At 49.6% G+C, this 15,268-nt stretch overlaps 5 protein-coding genes across 5 annotated transcripts; 1 reads left to right on the top strand and 4 right to left on the bottom strand.

Annotated features, from left to right (window-relative positions):
• Positions 1-1,576: 1,576 nt before the first annotated feature.
• N7479_006001 (zinc-dependent alcohol dehydrogenase) lies at positions 1,577-2,756 on the top strand (the record flags this gene model as incomplete). The annotated part of the gene is made up of 3 exons (XM_057253697.1): positions 1,577-2,233; positions 2,296-2,650; positions 2,710-2,756. The coding sequence occupies 3 exons, from the start codon at positions 1,577-1,579 to the stop codon at positions 2,754-2,756; spliced, it is 1,059 nt and encodes a 352-aa protein (XP_057107559.1).
• A 305-nt stretch (positions 2,757-3,061) lies between these two features.
• Positions 3,062-5,167, bottom strand: N7479_006002 (putative GABA permease; the record flags this gene model as incomplete). The annotated part of the gene is made up of 9 exons (XM_057253698.1): positions 3,062-3,216; positions 3,280-3,673; positions 3,737-3,823; positions 3,889-4,421; positions 4,478-4,625; positions 4,676-4,722; positions 4,750-4,783; positions 4,845-4,990; positions 5,065-5,167. The coding sequence occupies 9 exons, from the start codon at positions 5,165-5,167 to the stop codon at positions 3,062-3,064; spliced, it is 1,647 nt and encodes a 548-aa protein (XP_057107560.1).
• A 1,455-nt stretch (positions 5,168-6,622) lies between these two features.
• Positions 6,623-9,002, bottom strand: N7479_006003 (bifunctional K:H/Na:H antiporter NHX1; the record flags this gene model as incomplete). The annotated part of the gene is made up of 4 exons (XM_057253699.1): positions 6,623-8,499; positions 8,598-8,747; positions 8,852-8,881; positions 8,960-9,002. 4 exons carry the CDS (start codon positions 9,000-9,002, stop codon positions 6,623-6,625), a joined length of 2,100 nt encoding a protein of 699 aa, XP_057107561.1.
• A 633-nt stretch (positions 9,003-9,635) lies between these two features.
• N7479_006004 (putative sucrose transporter) lies at positions 9,636-11,749 on the bottom strand (the record flags this gene model as incomplete). The annotated part of the gene is made up of 4 exons (XM_057253700.1): positions 9,636-10,957; positions 11,011-11,332; positions 11,440-11,479; positions 11,583-11,749. 4 exons carry the CDS (start codon positions 11,747-11,749, stop codon positions 9,636-9,638), a joined length of 1,851 nt encoding a protein of 616 aa, XP_057107562.1.
• Positions 11,750-12,904: 1,155 nt separating this feature from the next.
• On the bottom strand, positions 12,905-15,268 carry steA (sexual development transcription factor SteA; the record flags this gene model as incomplete). Its single annotated transcript, XM_057253701.1, has 6 exons — positions 12,905-13,151; positions 13,205-13,288; positions 13,389-14,386; positions 14,451-14,916; positions 14,978-15,077; positions 15,139-15,268. The coding sequence occupies 6 exons, from the start codon at positions 15,266-15,268 to the stop codon at positions 12,905-12,907; spliced, it is 2,025 nt and encodes a 674-aa protein (XP_057107563.1).

A 15,268-nucleotide genomic window follows, 5' to 3' on the forward strand; every position in this document is an offset into this window, starting at 1 on the left:
ATGTCTAAGCCCCGTTTTTGCAAGTTCCCTATCCCCTAACTCCGTGGTTGTACATGACGGCGTTTTTCAACTAAAAGTGAAGTTTCTCGTTGACCTTCAGAATTTCAAACCACAATATGCCACTAAGAAACACCTATTTATTATCAACGAATGATAGATAGATTGTGTGGTATGCCGCTAAAACCTGTCTTCAACTTACTTCCCGGAATTCAGAATTCATGTCACCATAGGGCGCAGTGACCAATGCCGTTCCAATTTTTTTTTTTTTTTGATGGTCTTCTGCAGTCAGATCCCACACTTGTCTATTTCTCCATTTCGCTTCTTCGTGACTGTTTGTTTTCCGCCTCAACACTGTTGCAATGTCTCACCTAGCAATGAACACCTAAGCCGGCACCCAGAATCTTGAATTGAATAATTTGGGCGATTCCTAGTTTTAATAGCTGCTAGAAGCATCAGACCCTTAGGTCCTGTCTGAGAGTCTTTTAGAGATAGAGCAACGTAAGCCTGGATGGAGTTCTCAACGGTCACATTGACTGCGCCAGACTTTTTTCCTGATAATCTAATAGGAATGGTTTAACACACGTGATGGAAATGATATATGGTGTTTTATTGATATACAAAGTAGCTTACTCGGTGCATTCAAGCCTTCTGAAGTCCACTCTGATCGACTCTGATCCAAGGTTGAGGTGGAAATCAGATCGCTTATATAATGATCAGTGAGTGGATCAGATTAGGAGGTCATGTGATAATTGGATGTTTAACGGATTATGTAATGATCTGTGAGAAGCTGTTCAATTTTACTCTGAGATTAAAAAGCGGCAAGAGCAGAGCATTAAAAGGGGGTGAGTGCCAGGCATTATATCCAGGTGTATATATAGTATGTAGCTAGTAGTAGTAGTAGTAGTAGTAGTAGTAGTAGTAGTAGTAGATAATTATAGCAAAAAAGAAACCAATCACCTTACCCCGCATTGCCTGATGCTAGGTGATGACGTCCTACACTTTTATAGTACAATTGCGCCTCCCAATTGCTTGACGGTTCTATGATATTCGCGATCTTCCTAGTCCTATCTATTTCCAATTTCGTTCTTTTGTTCAAATGAGGGGTTGTATTTGAGGGGATTTCTATCGCCTATATGCATACAACCTGATGTGGAGGTGCTATGTCCTTTTCTCGGGATATATGTCAGGGATGTCGTGGCGAGATAGAATATCACAATACAAAGTACATCTACGTCCAGCAAATTGAAGGCCTAGATGTCTCGGCAATACCGGGGTTTGCATTGTATAGCGCGGTATGCCGCAAACGGGGACTAAAAGTGGATATGCCTAGCTATTCCAAGGTTATTAGTGAGAATGACATATCTTTGCCGTAGAACCGGATAAGTTCGAATGATCATGATGTCTGAGAAGCTGAGAGAATATTCTGATCAGGCAATGCCACACTGGTTACTATAAGAATGACAATCAACCTGTGTTACCTTCCCGATTTCTTTCTCTCCATTAATACTTCTGACTACTCCTTTACTCTTAATTCTTAATTCTTAACTCCCACTTCCCTCACATACCCCCACCCAAGATGTCCCCCTCAATCCCCGAGACCCAATGGGCCCAAGTGGTCGAGAAGAAAGGCGGACCCCCCGTCTACAAGCAAATCCCCGTCCCCAAGCCCGGCCCCGATGAAGTCCTGGTGAAGCTGCGCTACACCGGTGTCTGCCACACCGATCTCCACGCCATGAACGGCGACTGGCCTCTCCCCGTGAAGCAGAACCTAGTCGGCGGCCACGAAGGTGCCGGCGTTGTTGTCGCCAAGGGCTCGCTCGCTCAGGGAATTGAAATCGGCGATCACGCAGGCCTCAAATGGCTCAACGGCTCCTGTCTCGCATGCGAGTTCTGCAAGACTGCCGACGAGCCTTTGTGTCCCGATGCCCAGCTGTCCGGATACACCGTTGACGGAACCTTCCAGCAGTACGCGATTGGAAAGGCGGCTCATGTCTCCAAGCTGCCTAAGGAAGTGCCGCTCGATGGTGTTGCGCCTATTCTATGCGCTGGTATCACTGTCTACAAGGGTCTCAAGGAGTCCGGTGCGCGCCCTGGTCAGACTGTTGCTATTGTCGGTGCTGGAGGTGGTCTTGGATCGCTTGCGCAGCAGTACGCTAAGGCCTTGGGCTTGCGTGTTATTGCTATTGATGGTGGTGATGAGAAGAGGGCTATGTGTGAGAAGCTTGGCGCAGAGGTGAGCCTTTTCTCTTCCTTTTGAACTCTTGGATTCGTGCTAATATAGTGTGATGTTCTCAGACCTACGTCGACTTCACCAAGAGCAGTGATCTCGTTGCCGATGTCAAGGCTGCTACTCCCGAAGGCCTTGGTGCCCACGCCGTGCTCTTGCTTGCTGTCTCCGAGAAGCCTTTCCAGCAGGCTGTCGAATACGCTCGCTCCCGCGGTACCATTGTTTGCATTGGCCTTCCCGCCCATGCATTCCTCAAGGCCCCTGTTTTCGATACCGTTGTCAAGATGGTCAACATCAAGGGCAGCTACGTCGGTAACCGCCAGGATGGTGTTGAGGCCGTTGACTTCTTCGCACGTGGCTTGATCAAGGCTCCTTTCAAGACTGCTCCTCTGAAGGACTTGCCTGAGGTGTTCAAGCTCATGGGTATGTTTCAGATGTTCCGATTACTTGATATTGACCATATGCTAATACATGCAATACAGAGGAAGGCAAGATCGCTGGTCGCTACGTCCTCGAGATTCCTGAATAGATGCGCTATCTATGCATTGAGTGGGGAAAAATAGACCCCGAAGAGCAATTGCTTCTGAGAAACGAGAACAAGAGTTGAATGTCCATAGCAACGATTTTTTAGCCCTGGTGAGGGTGATTAGCGATACTTGAAATACAAATTCGGAATTTGAAATCTCCATGAGACTTATCACTTCTCAAAGCTCTGGCACATGTGTACATATGAACTTAAGATATTGACATGAACGACAAAAGATTCGCAAAGACAGAGCTCGGCAGACCAAAATCAAAATCCCACCCAAAGTCACAATATCTACCTCTCGCCAACTATTTAGGATCCTGCTCCAAAGCCTTCCCCTCATCTTCCGGACTAACAGTAGTCAAAGGCCCCTTGAACGTCTTCCTCGCATGAAGATAATAATAAACCAACGCCCCAACCCAAAGACTCCCATTAATAACAACCGTATAATTCATAGTTTGCGCTTAAATACCACCCAGTCAGTAAATCACCTCAAATAATATAACATAGTATGATTCAAACTCACGCGACGGATTCGGCCCCTCAGAAGGAATCATGGTAAGAACAATAACGAACACCATATAGATGACGGCAACCCAGCCGATAGGCTTACTGAGATACTTACCCGTATAAAATTCACCGGGGATAAAGCGATCACCGCCCCAGAGCAGACGCGCCAGGATGGGCGTTAGCCAGGCGAGGTCGTTTCCGGCTACGGCGAGGGAAAAGAGGGCGTTGGAGGCGGCTTCGTCGATTAGACAGAGGAGGCCGATAATTGCTGATGCAAGGACTACACCGCAGACCATGCGGACTGGCTGGTAGCGCATGATTTTGCGCTGGCTTACTTTCCGGAAGAAGGAGGATAGAGGGAGGGCGCCGTCGCGGGAGAAAGCCCAGCTTTGGCGGGAGGCGGCTAGGACCTGGATGGGTAGAGTTAATGGATGGCTTAAATTGGGTTAGTAAATGGTGAAATAAAGACTTACGATACTCAATCCCATGAAGAATTGGACGATCATTACCACGACCATGAAGCCCAGGGCTCCATTTTTGCCGAGTGCATCGTAGTAGATCTATAGCGAACCCACATTAGAAAGTACACCCCAACAATTATATCAGACGCAAGATAAGAACAAACCTGAGTCATAGGCTGTCCGAACTTTGAGTTCAAAATCCCCTCGATATTCCTATCCATCGAAGCGGCAATAACCGCCAGCGAGAAAAAGCCCAGAATACCACACAACCCAGCGGAGGAGATAATCCCCAACGGGACAGCGCGAGCAGCATGCGTCGCCTCCTCGCTCATATGTACGCAGGAATCGAACGCGCCGATAGTCCAGATGGGCGAGAGCCACGCCATGATGAATGCCCAACCAGTGGGCCACGCAGTTAAGTTCTGAACCTCTCCGAAAACATACGAGCCCGGGTTGACGGGCGGGCTGTTCTTGTTTTTGCCGATTGGTAGGGCGATGACGGTTGCTACCACGAGAGCGATGTTGAGGAAGATACAGGCTGATTGGATTTTCGGCATGATGCGGGCGAAGAAGATGGCGATGAGGCCGTGCGAGACGACTGTTGCTACGTATGTGCCGTAGATGATTGGTCTTGTTGCGGACCAGTTGCCGTCGCGGGCTAGGGATATTACTGAGAGGAGCATGTTGGCGAAACCATCTGGGGCAGTGTTAGTTGTGGGTTTATTGTTTGGGCTTGTGTGGAGGTTGACTTACAGTCAATAGAGCATATGCCTCCGATCAAGCCGATGGTGTTGCTATATCCGACGAGGAAACTGAGCGGGTTCTTCCATTTCTCGGCTGCGAAGTAGTGTGTCCAGAAGTAGAGTCCGCCTGCGGTGGGCATTGCGGATGCCAGATCGGCCTGAGGGCCATTAGTTCTGTGGCCAGGATTGTAGATTGAATAGACCATACCATTGCCAAGCTCACAATGAAGATAAAGCAACTTGCAACCAACCATCCTATTCAAGGAACCCGTTAACAATCACCGGAACTCCACTTCTGGAAAGATAGTTGCATACCCTAGTCAGAGCCATTATGTCAGTTACAATTCCAATCAAGTTCAGCATGAGAAGTATATTACCCAAACCATTCCCACCGGACCAGCGGGCATTGAGAACGCCAACGTAGTCGCAATGGAAGGCAAAAGCCCCATAATACTAAAGGCGACAGCAAATATCTGAAGCGTCGAATAATGGCGCCGCAATTCCTGCTTGTATCCAAGTGTCGCTAAGATCAATTAGTGACAACAATCTCATAGTTACACGAGCTTCGCCAAAAAAAAAAGGGCGCGATATACACACCTAGCAACTCCATATCCCCAGCCTGGGGCTTCGAGTCATGAGTGGCCGTGGACTGACGTCTCTTACTCGTCTTGGATTCCACTTTCTCCATTATATCCTCCATGGCCGGCTACGTGTAATGATTATAGAAAGAAACAAGTTAATGGATAGGTAAACAAATAGCCAACGCGATCGAACGCGCGACGCCTTAGATTTGATAAAACAAAGACTTCGGGAAGAAGGCTAGGGAGGCTTGGGTTCAAATATTCCGATAAACACGAGCACTATAAGCATCGAATCAAGACCTCGGGAGTAGTTCCTTGGAAGCTTAGATAGGACGTGCAGTAAGCACAGATCCTTCCTGCCATAGATATAACGTTTAAATACCTTCCGATTTGGGAGTACAAAGGGCCAGGTCTATCTATAGCAAATCTGAGGGGTACATGAGACAATTCTGCATATCTCCTCTTCTTTCCAATGGCAGATCGACAGAGGATGGAGGCTGGTCTAGCGGAGCGGGGGAAATGGGTACAACGTTGTAGTACTCTGCGTATGCTAGAGAAACTTCCCGTTTCCGCTTTAGGGTTCATCTCTTGCCGCGTTTTCATCGGACAAAACTCCGCCACCCCTGACCCCTGGCAGCCCTAAGCTGTTTGACAGGTTCATGGGCAGGTTTGCCACTGCCCTTGTATATCGGGTCCCAATTGATACATGTGTACTCCAGACTTACTGTTAGATACTCCTAGGTTGGGCATAAGATATTATGAAGAACGTATAAGGAAATGATATTCGTCAATTATTGCGTGCCTCGCATTGCCTTCTCCCGCCCACAGCGCAGATCCCTCAGCGGAGACATCATCCATCAATAAACCGACATCTAAGGAATACTTGTATGTTCAACAATATATCCAGAGGTTCCATCTGACCAAGATTCATACACAAGCACGCAAGTGGAAGCTAATATGGGATCAGATGACAGGGGAGATATGGCGTTGGCGTAAGTATGCCCTAAACAAGCATGGCGCCGTACACAATTAAAGTCCTGCCGCTAGTCTACACAGATAGCTGTCGCTGATCCGAGTGGGCGATAAGACAGGATGAGATAGGAAGCGCCGGGCGTGCAGAGCGAAGCCTATGCTTATCATAGGACGTTACGTTTATTAGATCTCCATGTACTCCGCACGGGGACCTCGGGATATACATAGATATATTAGTATACCTACGTTCGTCTTATTCGGGTCGGGAGTTTTGAGTGTCTATTGCTTGTGAATGCCAAGGTGAGATACCCGAGTGTGGGGTAGGATGTAATGCTAAAGTGCGGAGAAACTCAATTCTGTATTACTTTTTACAGAGATATTGAGGATATATGTACTTCCCACTTGAAAATGTCGTTGGCATCTATAAATTTCAAACGCGTTTCGTTTACACAAGCTCATACAGGCAATCGGACCTTGTATGGAAGCCCAAAATGCAAAAAGAGCAAAACATGAACGAGAATGCAGACCGAAACAAGTGAAAGGCTAAATATACATCCAGATCAAAGGAAAAAAGTGAAACTTCCAATCAAGGTATCATCATCTCAAACAGCACCAGGCCCAGGGCCCTTATGATTCGACTGGTCCAACAAAAGCGTGGGTTTGATATAGTCCTCATCGAGCTGACGGAACCAAGCCGCATGGTCGCCCGTAGCACCACCTGAAAACAGACCCCGAACCGCATCCCGTGCAGACATACCCTGGTGAGTAGGCGAGACACCAGTAGATGCCACTGCGCTGGTGCCCGGGACGGGGGAAGGTTGAGGGGGCTGTGAGGCTGATCGACGGAGACGCGAGGATCCATTTGCAGCGGGTGGGAGATCATCATCGGAGATGCCCTCGATATCGAGGTCAAACTCGTCTGGGTGGGTTGGATCACCGGAACGGCTAGGACCCGAGGGTGGTAGGCCGAACTCATCGTCGCTACCTTCGCCGGCGCTAGGCCCAGCTGCGCCGTTGAGTAACGTGGCGGCGGATTGGCGGTCGCGCCAGGACTGATCTTTGTTGCTGTACGCGGCGGAATACATTCTTGTGTGGGTATAGGGTGGGCTGGGGCGGCGATTGTTGCCGCTGGAGTAGCTGTGTGTTCGCTCCCCGGCTCCAGCGCGTGAAGAAGTGCCGACTCCATCCAAGGCAATCACCGAATCAGTGCGTCGTGGGATGTATCCCAGGCTCGTGCCGGAGCGCTTGTAGTAGGTGCCGCCGTGGGTCACCTCAGTGTCGAATTCATCGTCCGACTCAAGCTCTTCGACCACACCCGTTCGAATGCCCAGAATCTCCAACATGCGTGCGGTGGTTCCGCCGAAGATGATGACGGTTAGCACAACTACAACAAGGACTGTCGCACGAAGTGCGGGGGCGTTGACTCCGGATAGACCAGCTGCTAGCGCAACACCGACAGCACCACGCAATCCGGCCCAGAAGAGCATCGCTTGATAAGCGAATGGCAGCTCGTCGGCAACTTCCACGCCACGGCGGCGTGCTCGATACCGGAAATACCAATTGATAGCCTTGGAGAGCGGGAACACCGCGAGATAGCGGGCGAGACAGATACCAACGACTGCCACCATGATGAACAAGGGGTTGAACTGAAGGTTAGGCTCCACAAAGAGATCGAGGCCGAGGTAAATAAAGATGAAGTTCTCTGAAAGTTGAGCCATCACCTGGAATAGATATTTGGTGGTCAACTGCGTGCGACGCGACATATTATAGTAAGCATAGTGCTTGAGGGTAATACCACAAAACAAGAGCGAGACAATGCCGGATAGGTGTACACCATTAGAGAAGAAGTAGCTGGCGTATGCAATCAAAATGATCAAGCAGCTCTCGATCTTGGGCATCCGTCGCACGTGGGTGTATTTGAGAACTAGCGCAGTAGCGATTCCAACCAGCACTCCGACAACCATGCTACCAAAGAAGACGAGGAAGAAGAGCCCCACAGCCTCAAATAGATTGAGGACAGTCAAAGAGCCAGCCGCGCCAGTCTCATGATACCTCTGCGCAGTCTCGAAGAGCACGATGGCAATGGCATCGTTCAGGATCGACTCGCCAAAAATGATAGTGTAAAGCTTCGGCTCGACCTTGTACAGGTTGAAGATAGCTAGGATGGTGACAGGATCCGTAGCGGAAAGGGTTGCGCCGACGGAAATAGCTTCGACAAAAGATATATCCAGCCCATTCATCGGGATCCGTGTCCATAGGTACAGCACGAGACCGAGTACGATTGCGGATATAAAGGTACCGACGAACGCGAACGTGAGGATGGTACCGATATGTCTGAAGAAGTTCGCCTGGTGGAGCTCATAGCCGGAGGCGAGAATAATCGGAGGTAGGAGGAGGTTGAAGAAGAATTGGTAATCGAAGGCGACGCTGTCTTGGAGGGTGGAGTCCGTGAAGCGGATGAGCAGTCCAACGAACATGCCTGGCGACCGTTAGCAAGTCCGTAAAATCTGAGCAGACCGAATGAAGCTTCAAGTATATTTCGAAGTCGTGCCTGCGCCACTCGAGGACATCACCTACCTGCAAAAATCGAAAGTACGGTCTCGTGCACAGCTTGGATCTTCCTTTGTTGAAGGATGTAGCTCGTGAACAGGGCGAACATCAACAACATGATCATGATAAACAATGCCCAGGAACTTGTGATCTCCTTGGATCCCGCCTCGGGGGGAGCTATAGTTCGCCATAATAGTTAAATCTCCGAAACTGAATAGCGCTATGTCGCGCGACAAGACGAGGGGGGAGGGATGAGGGGGTTTGAGTGGAGGCACGCGTACCATCGGGATCGGAGTCCTCAGTGGCTCTCCCTAGAACAGAAACAGACATGTTAGCTTCCAATCCAAACGAGAATTCAAGCACGTCCAAGACCGATCAGAGAGACATACGAAGCAGGGCGTGTAAGCCATCGTTCATAAATTGGCTAGCCATTGCGGCTCTCGCCTTAGGGGATATCAAGGGCCAGGGCGGATGACTGGCAGTTCACTCCCAGTGTGAAATTAAGATGACAGGACCAGGCGCACATAATCCACAGATGGAAAGTGCGAGGTTGCGACAAAGATCGAATTAGGTTAGCATAGGGACACGCATTGCTTAAGTTGCATCAGAGGGACAGATATGAGGTCAGGTACGGGGTTGTATAATACAGAATACGACAGGGCTGTGTGGAGCCAAATTGGGGTTGAAATTATTAGGATACAGCGATAGTGTAAAATACAATGTGTATTGTTATGTATTGCTATTTGAAAATACACGTGGGCCGAGTTTTAAGGGCCACGCAACTGCCAAGAAAATCAGTGGACTTGGACAAATATACGGAACAAAGGGGTTGGTGTCGATAGAGAATATTTTCCGTGCGAGAAGACATTGTTATTGTATTTGAAAACATATATAAATTGATTGCCCTCTAGTGCTCTAGTGCTCTAGGGCTGCATGGAAGGACCCACATACATACTCCGTACGACAATCAATATTCCCCTGCAGAATCCTTATTGTATGTTATAGACAAGGGAGTTAATCTTTGCTGAATGAATTGTACAGAGTAGCATTAGATATCCAAGTCTACTATCTTCCGTCCGACACCCTTCTAGTCAACCACGCAGCCACCAGCGCAAGACATCCACCAAACCGTAGCACCCAGCCCACACTATCATCCCACGGCTCCCCTCTTGGCTTCTGAGATGCCTTAAAGATAGCACTGCAAACAAGACTAGACAGAATCTGTGGCAGAGAAACGGCCATGTTATGCAGTCCAAGAATAATACCCGCCTGTGCGACATCCCCACCTTGATAATCCTTCGGCTGTCCATGCTCCACATCACTGCCACCGACGCTGCCATGCCCACCAGGACTGCCGTCCTGAGCCTCAGCAGCATGCTCAGTATATGTGGTGTGAGATTTGCGGCGATTCTCTCGTCTAGATGGATCGATCCTAGCTACCTCCGCCGAGATAAGTGCGAAGGGAGCCCACAGCGCCACAGCCCAGGCGATACCCACAAGGCCCACAAACGCCGACCCGGCTTGGTGGGAGGAGATAAAGAAAGTGCTGAACATGCAAACTGCGAAGAGGAGGTGGGAGAGGAGCCAGACTCGCGGGAGAGTCAATCCTGGGATTTGCAGGCGTGAAAGCCAAGTCGATCTCTTTTCGGTCTCCTGTCTGACTGGAGCTTCTTCGAGAAGAGGCTCGGATGCATTGCCTGCCGGCATATTTGAAAATGATAATCTACTTGCAGCTTGCTCTGCATAGTCACCTGAATTGTCGTCTAGAGAATTCCGACGCGAAACAGTCTCTGGCGCAGGTGCATACAAGGGTACCACGAAAAGTGGAAGCAACATATTGGAAAGGAAAGAGATGATAGCATAGATGAGGAGAGCCAATGCCCCGACGCGAGTAGCATCTTCCCAGATCTTATCAAGCTCCCCATCCGAGAGATCGGGATGATCTGCGAAAATGGGATTGGCATACAGCTGCCCGACATAGGTTGTGGAGTAGTACAGGAATGGGAACCAGCCCACCCAGGCTGCGATCTGCACCTGACAGACGCGGGAAATCTGAGTTGGCAAGCTCCGAATCGACTTGATGATCTGTTTAAAAAAGGCGATCACGCCAAGCTTGTCGGTGACAGGCCCCTCTCCTCGAGGATCTCGCTCTTGAATGTAGAAACAACTAATGGCAAGAGTTGCAATCAGAAAGGCCGAGGAAAGCATGCACAGGACCTTGAACTGGGTATTTCCCAACCAAGGGACAAGCTTCGGCAGATCCATGTAGCCAAAGATATACCCCAAGATGTTGCCAACGCCAACCATACGACTAGCCCACGCGTTGGACAGCTCCTGCTGGTGGGTGGGGCAGTTGTCGACAATGAATGCTCTGATTGCAGCTTGCACTGTAGGATGATGATCAGCCAAACAACCATAAAAGTGAAGATGGAATGCGCACCAGTGTTGATGGCAACATCAAGGCAATACATGAAAATCGTTGCCATGATAATGATAGTAATCTTGGCGCCTGCAGATGTTGGTTCAACACCAAATATAGACAGAAAGCCTCCCACAAGCTCTTTCACCCATGCCAGAGCTAGCAATGAAACGATAGTTGCTGCGCCTCCAACGACCATGAATGGTTTCCTCTTACCCCACGCATGCCGGCAGTTGTCGCTTCGAATACCAATGTATGGTTGCACCAAGGCGCCCGTCAGGGGACTGGCTATCCAAACAACGGCAAGAAGCGACTTGCTCATCCCGAGGGATAGAAGGTATGGCTGTACCCCGGTCAGTATGTCCTTTTACTCAATCTTGCAGCCCCGAGATGAAAGAAGTAAGATAAAAAGTCAAATCGAATATTCTCTAAGTTGTGACTTATACTTACCGATCCATTGCCAAGTTCGACAGACCAAACAATCTGAAGTCTATTCAAGAAACGCAATGTCAATAACTGGTTAATGCACAAGTCAAGGGTCAAGATAGCACATAGCCAGATTGAATCAATTCATTATATGCAAAATCACTTACCCCCCAATGGACACAGTCAAAAGAAACATGTACAATGCACTCTTAGACGACTCATCAGTACCCCCATGGGGGCGCACACCGCGCCCGTCTGTAGGGCGAGTGGCAACCATGAGAGGCGAGCTCTCGTCAGTTAATTTAGGGGCAGGCTTGCAGTCCAATTGTCCCATGAGAGAATTAAAGAATCGTGATTTCGATGTATTGAAATGGTATAGACCAGGATTAACTCATCGAATCTGGTGATATGAGTGTGTGTTGGGGCTGTGATTTCCAGCTGCTGACTGTGGTTCCGGGTTCACTTGAGCAGCCGAGCTGGGATATGCTTTTTTTTATAGTAACCTTTTGCTGAGAGCGGAGATTGTTTTAGTTAACTTTACAACCCTGGTACAGTGTGGACTTGTGGATTGCTAGAGTGTGGGGAAGTAGACGTCGGGAATATGGGGTTTAACTAACTGTTGGCAGCCACGCGTCATTTCCCATGAGGTAGGTAGCTGAAAGAAGATAAAACTGGGCAGTGGATAGCCCTCCCGATCAGAACGCGGTGTGTCAGATGTACGAGCTGCTTAAGATCGCAATCGTGGATGATTGCAGGGGGAACGACGTCAGCGGCACGTGACATGCATTCTAACCTTGGAAGGGTTACATAGATATGCATAATAACCATGCATAATCACATCATTGCCACCGTGGGTGCACCTATAGATACTAGCAAGAAGTACAAGGAAATATTGACTAAAGATTTCAAGGGTTTCTCGGATTCCAATTCAAAGTCGTTACATGTCTCTGTCTATATAGTGTGATTTGAGGCGTCCAAAAATAACCTTCCTATTCCCAGCCGCTCTTCATGGACAATGCCTGACAATCCAAGAAGCCAACCTAAAACTTTCCCTTCCCAAACCATTTCCCATTGAGAGGTGAGTCGAACGTCTCTCGTGCCCGTGCCCGCCAGGCAGCATGAAAAGAATGTCTGCCAGCGCAACCCAATTCACGTGCAGGGCAGCCGACACCAATAATACACGGTGTAACCATCGCACAGTGCGAAAACCCAAAAATGAACCAAAAGAAAATCAAAAGAAAGTGAAGAATGTGTCAAAGACAGGCAAAGACATGACACGCGGGCTATACACGAATATCGTGGTATGTGCAAGGCCATAATTGGACCATGTGCGATTAAACATGAGGCGATATAAACCCCAAACCAAACGACGCCTATATGCGCCCCGAAGACAAAAGAGAGTTGAAACATTTGCTTGGAAATACCCTAGGGGTGAGTACATGAGTTGATGCATCTACTATCAGTAGACACACCGTGCTCTATAGTATACTCACATGTGTTGTTGGAGAAGTTGCGGAGCGATCATGTGCGAACTAGGCATGCCGGTCAGGGCGGACGGCATGCTCAAAGGAGCTGCCATCGACGTCATGTTGGGCATGCTAATCATTGTGTGAGCGGGCTCCGGTGGGGACATCTCTTCCCTGGGGGAACCGAATTCATGTGTCTCATTCTCCAGGTCTTCGTCAGTTGGAATAATAGTCTGACCATCCTGCTGCGCTTCGTGGATCCGACGATGCCTAGCGAATAATTAGTACAAGTTGTGTAAGAAATATAAAAAATAATAACTTACTGCGCAAGATTATCGGACCTGGAGAAAGCTTTGCTGCAATAGGGGCAGGGGTATGGACGCTCTTGTGTGTGTGTTCTCACGTGTCTAGAAATAGGGGTTAGTGGGCGGCTAACGAAACAATCTCACCAGTGCACGGTGCAGGTCAGCCCCACCGACGTGGGTGCAAAAATAGAAGTAAGCTTACCTTTTGAGGTGCTCTAATCTCTTGAAGGTTCTACCGCATGATGGGATGGGGCAAGAATGGGCCTTGGTTGGATACGGTCCCAACTCCATCATGGTTGCACTCCTAGCTCTCCGAGTAGGACCAGGCGCCGAACGCTCCGACCGGCCATGAATGTTTTGAACCGTAGACTCGACGGCACTGTTGCTTGGCAGAGATGTCAGATCATCAGATTGGTTTGCCATTGAGCCTGGATGTTGTGCGGTGCGGTGGTCCATGCTCTGCAGAGGCGTGCCATGACGGGACATATCATGAAGAATATCCTTTTGTGGCAACATCGCACTTGGGTAGGTACGAGCGATATGTTCCTGGGTGGGCTCATCCCCTTCTGCGACTGGAGCAACCGAGCTAGAAACCGAACGCCGCAGATCACTTGGTCTGTGGGCAGCGTACGAGACTGACTGAACTCCCGGGGTTGTTGATTGGACATGAGTGGCGCCACTGGGTGCAACAGCACCGGTGTTGGGCGGGATAGATGACCTACGTCTGCGCTGCTTGTATGTCGGGGAGCCCTCCATAACAGGATACGGGTTTGCCGAGAAGGACCGGGGCGCAGGCTGATAGTGAGAACTGGACAGATTCGAAGGAGGCAGCTGCATCATAGGGTGATAGGCGGGCCCACTGGAAATGTCCGGAATTGCTGTGTAAAGTCCAGTGTCTTCGTTGGCGATGTAAGCTGGTTCCGCTCCGAGGCCGACCGAATGCTGCGGCGGGGTGACTGGTTCAAAGGACAGGTCGCGATTGCTGTAATCCTCATATTGTGAAGATACAAATGATGGCGCAGGAGAGTACTCATAGAAGGTCGGCATGGACGAATGGCGCTGATGGGGGCGGGGAATGGGCATTCCGTGGCGATCGTACTGAATGGGGCCATAGTCCTGCTCGCGTTTAATGATGCTCTGGACTAGATTGTTCGAAAGGGGCATCTGGGGGTGGCTGTACATCTGATTCCCGGAGTCGTCCTGGAGTAGAGGAATCGCTGGGGGGGGCCATCTGCGGAGGAGGCATTGCGTCAACGGTCCGAACCACGGGGGAGTTGGGCTGGCCATATGTCGTACTTGCGTGGGCAGCGAATGAGTTCAGATTCACTTGTTGCGACTTGGTCAATTGCTCGTACAGAGACTGGGACGAGTCGAATTCAAAGGACATGGCCGGTTCGCTGACTGCGACCGTGGTGGCCTCCTGGTTCATCTTCTCGCGCTTCAAGTCCCGTTCCAGTGCATCGAGGAATAGCCGGTCGTGGGGCACGCCGTACCAGTAAAACACCTTTTGTTTCTTTTGGGTGCGAATACAGTTGTTCTTGTACAAGAAGTCCAGGAATGGGCTCTTTGGATCCTCCAGGACCGCATCTACACCGGCCTTGAGATTTCGTAGATCCGAGAAAATGCCCTCCTCAAACTTTTTTGAGTTCTTCACTGGTCGTCCAAAGGCTTGGAATCGAAACGCGAGACATCGGACAATATCGGTACCGGAGATGTGGAAAAGGCCACTCCTATTGATGACGAGGGTCAGTCAGCTCCCCAGGCAATCACACTCTCTAGAAGGGGACGAACCAGTAAACACAAGAGACATAGTCGCCTGTGGGAAGCAAAAAGCGTCGAATAAGTTGATCGGGTTGCCAGTCAACGGGAGCTGACAGAAGGAAGTATTTCACTGGCCCATGTCAATACACTGCTTTGATGCGGGGGACAATACCACCCAAACAAAGACATACGATTATCCACTTGCTGAAGAGCAACTTGCGCGTCGTGAGGTAGGCTTCGCTGTGCTTCGGTCGAGAGCATAAAGGTTTCAGGCTTTTGTGGTGGTGCCATGGGGATTGAAGCACCTGGTTGAGGATACAT

Source organism: Penicillium vulpinum (assembly GCF_028829585.1).
Source record: "Penicillium vulpinum strain IBT 29486 chromosome Unknown utg000003l_segment0_segment0, whole genome shotgun sequence".
In the NCBI taxonomy this organism is placed as follows: Eukaryota; Fungi; Ascomycota; class Eurotiomycetes; order Eurotiales; family Aspergillaceae; genus Penicillium; species Penicillium vulpinum.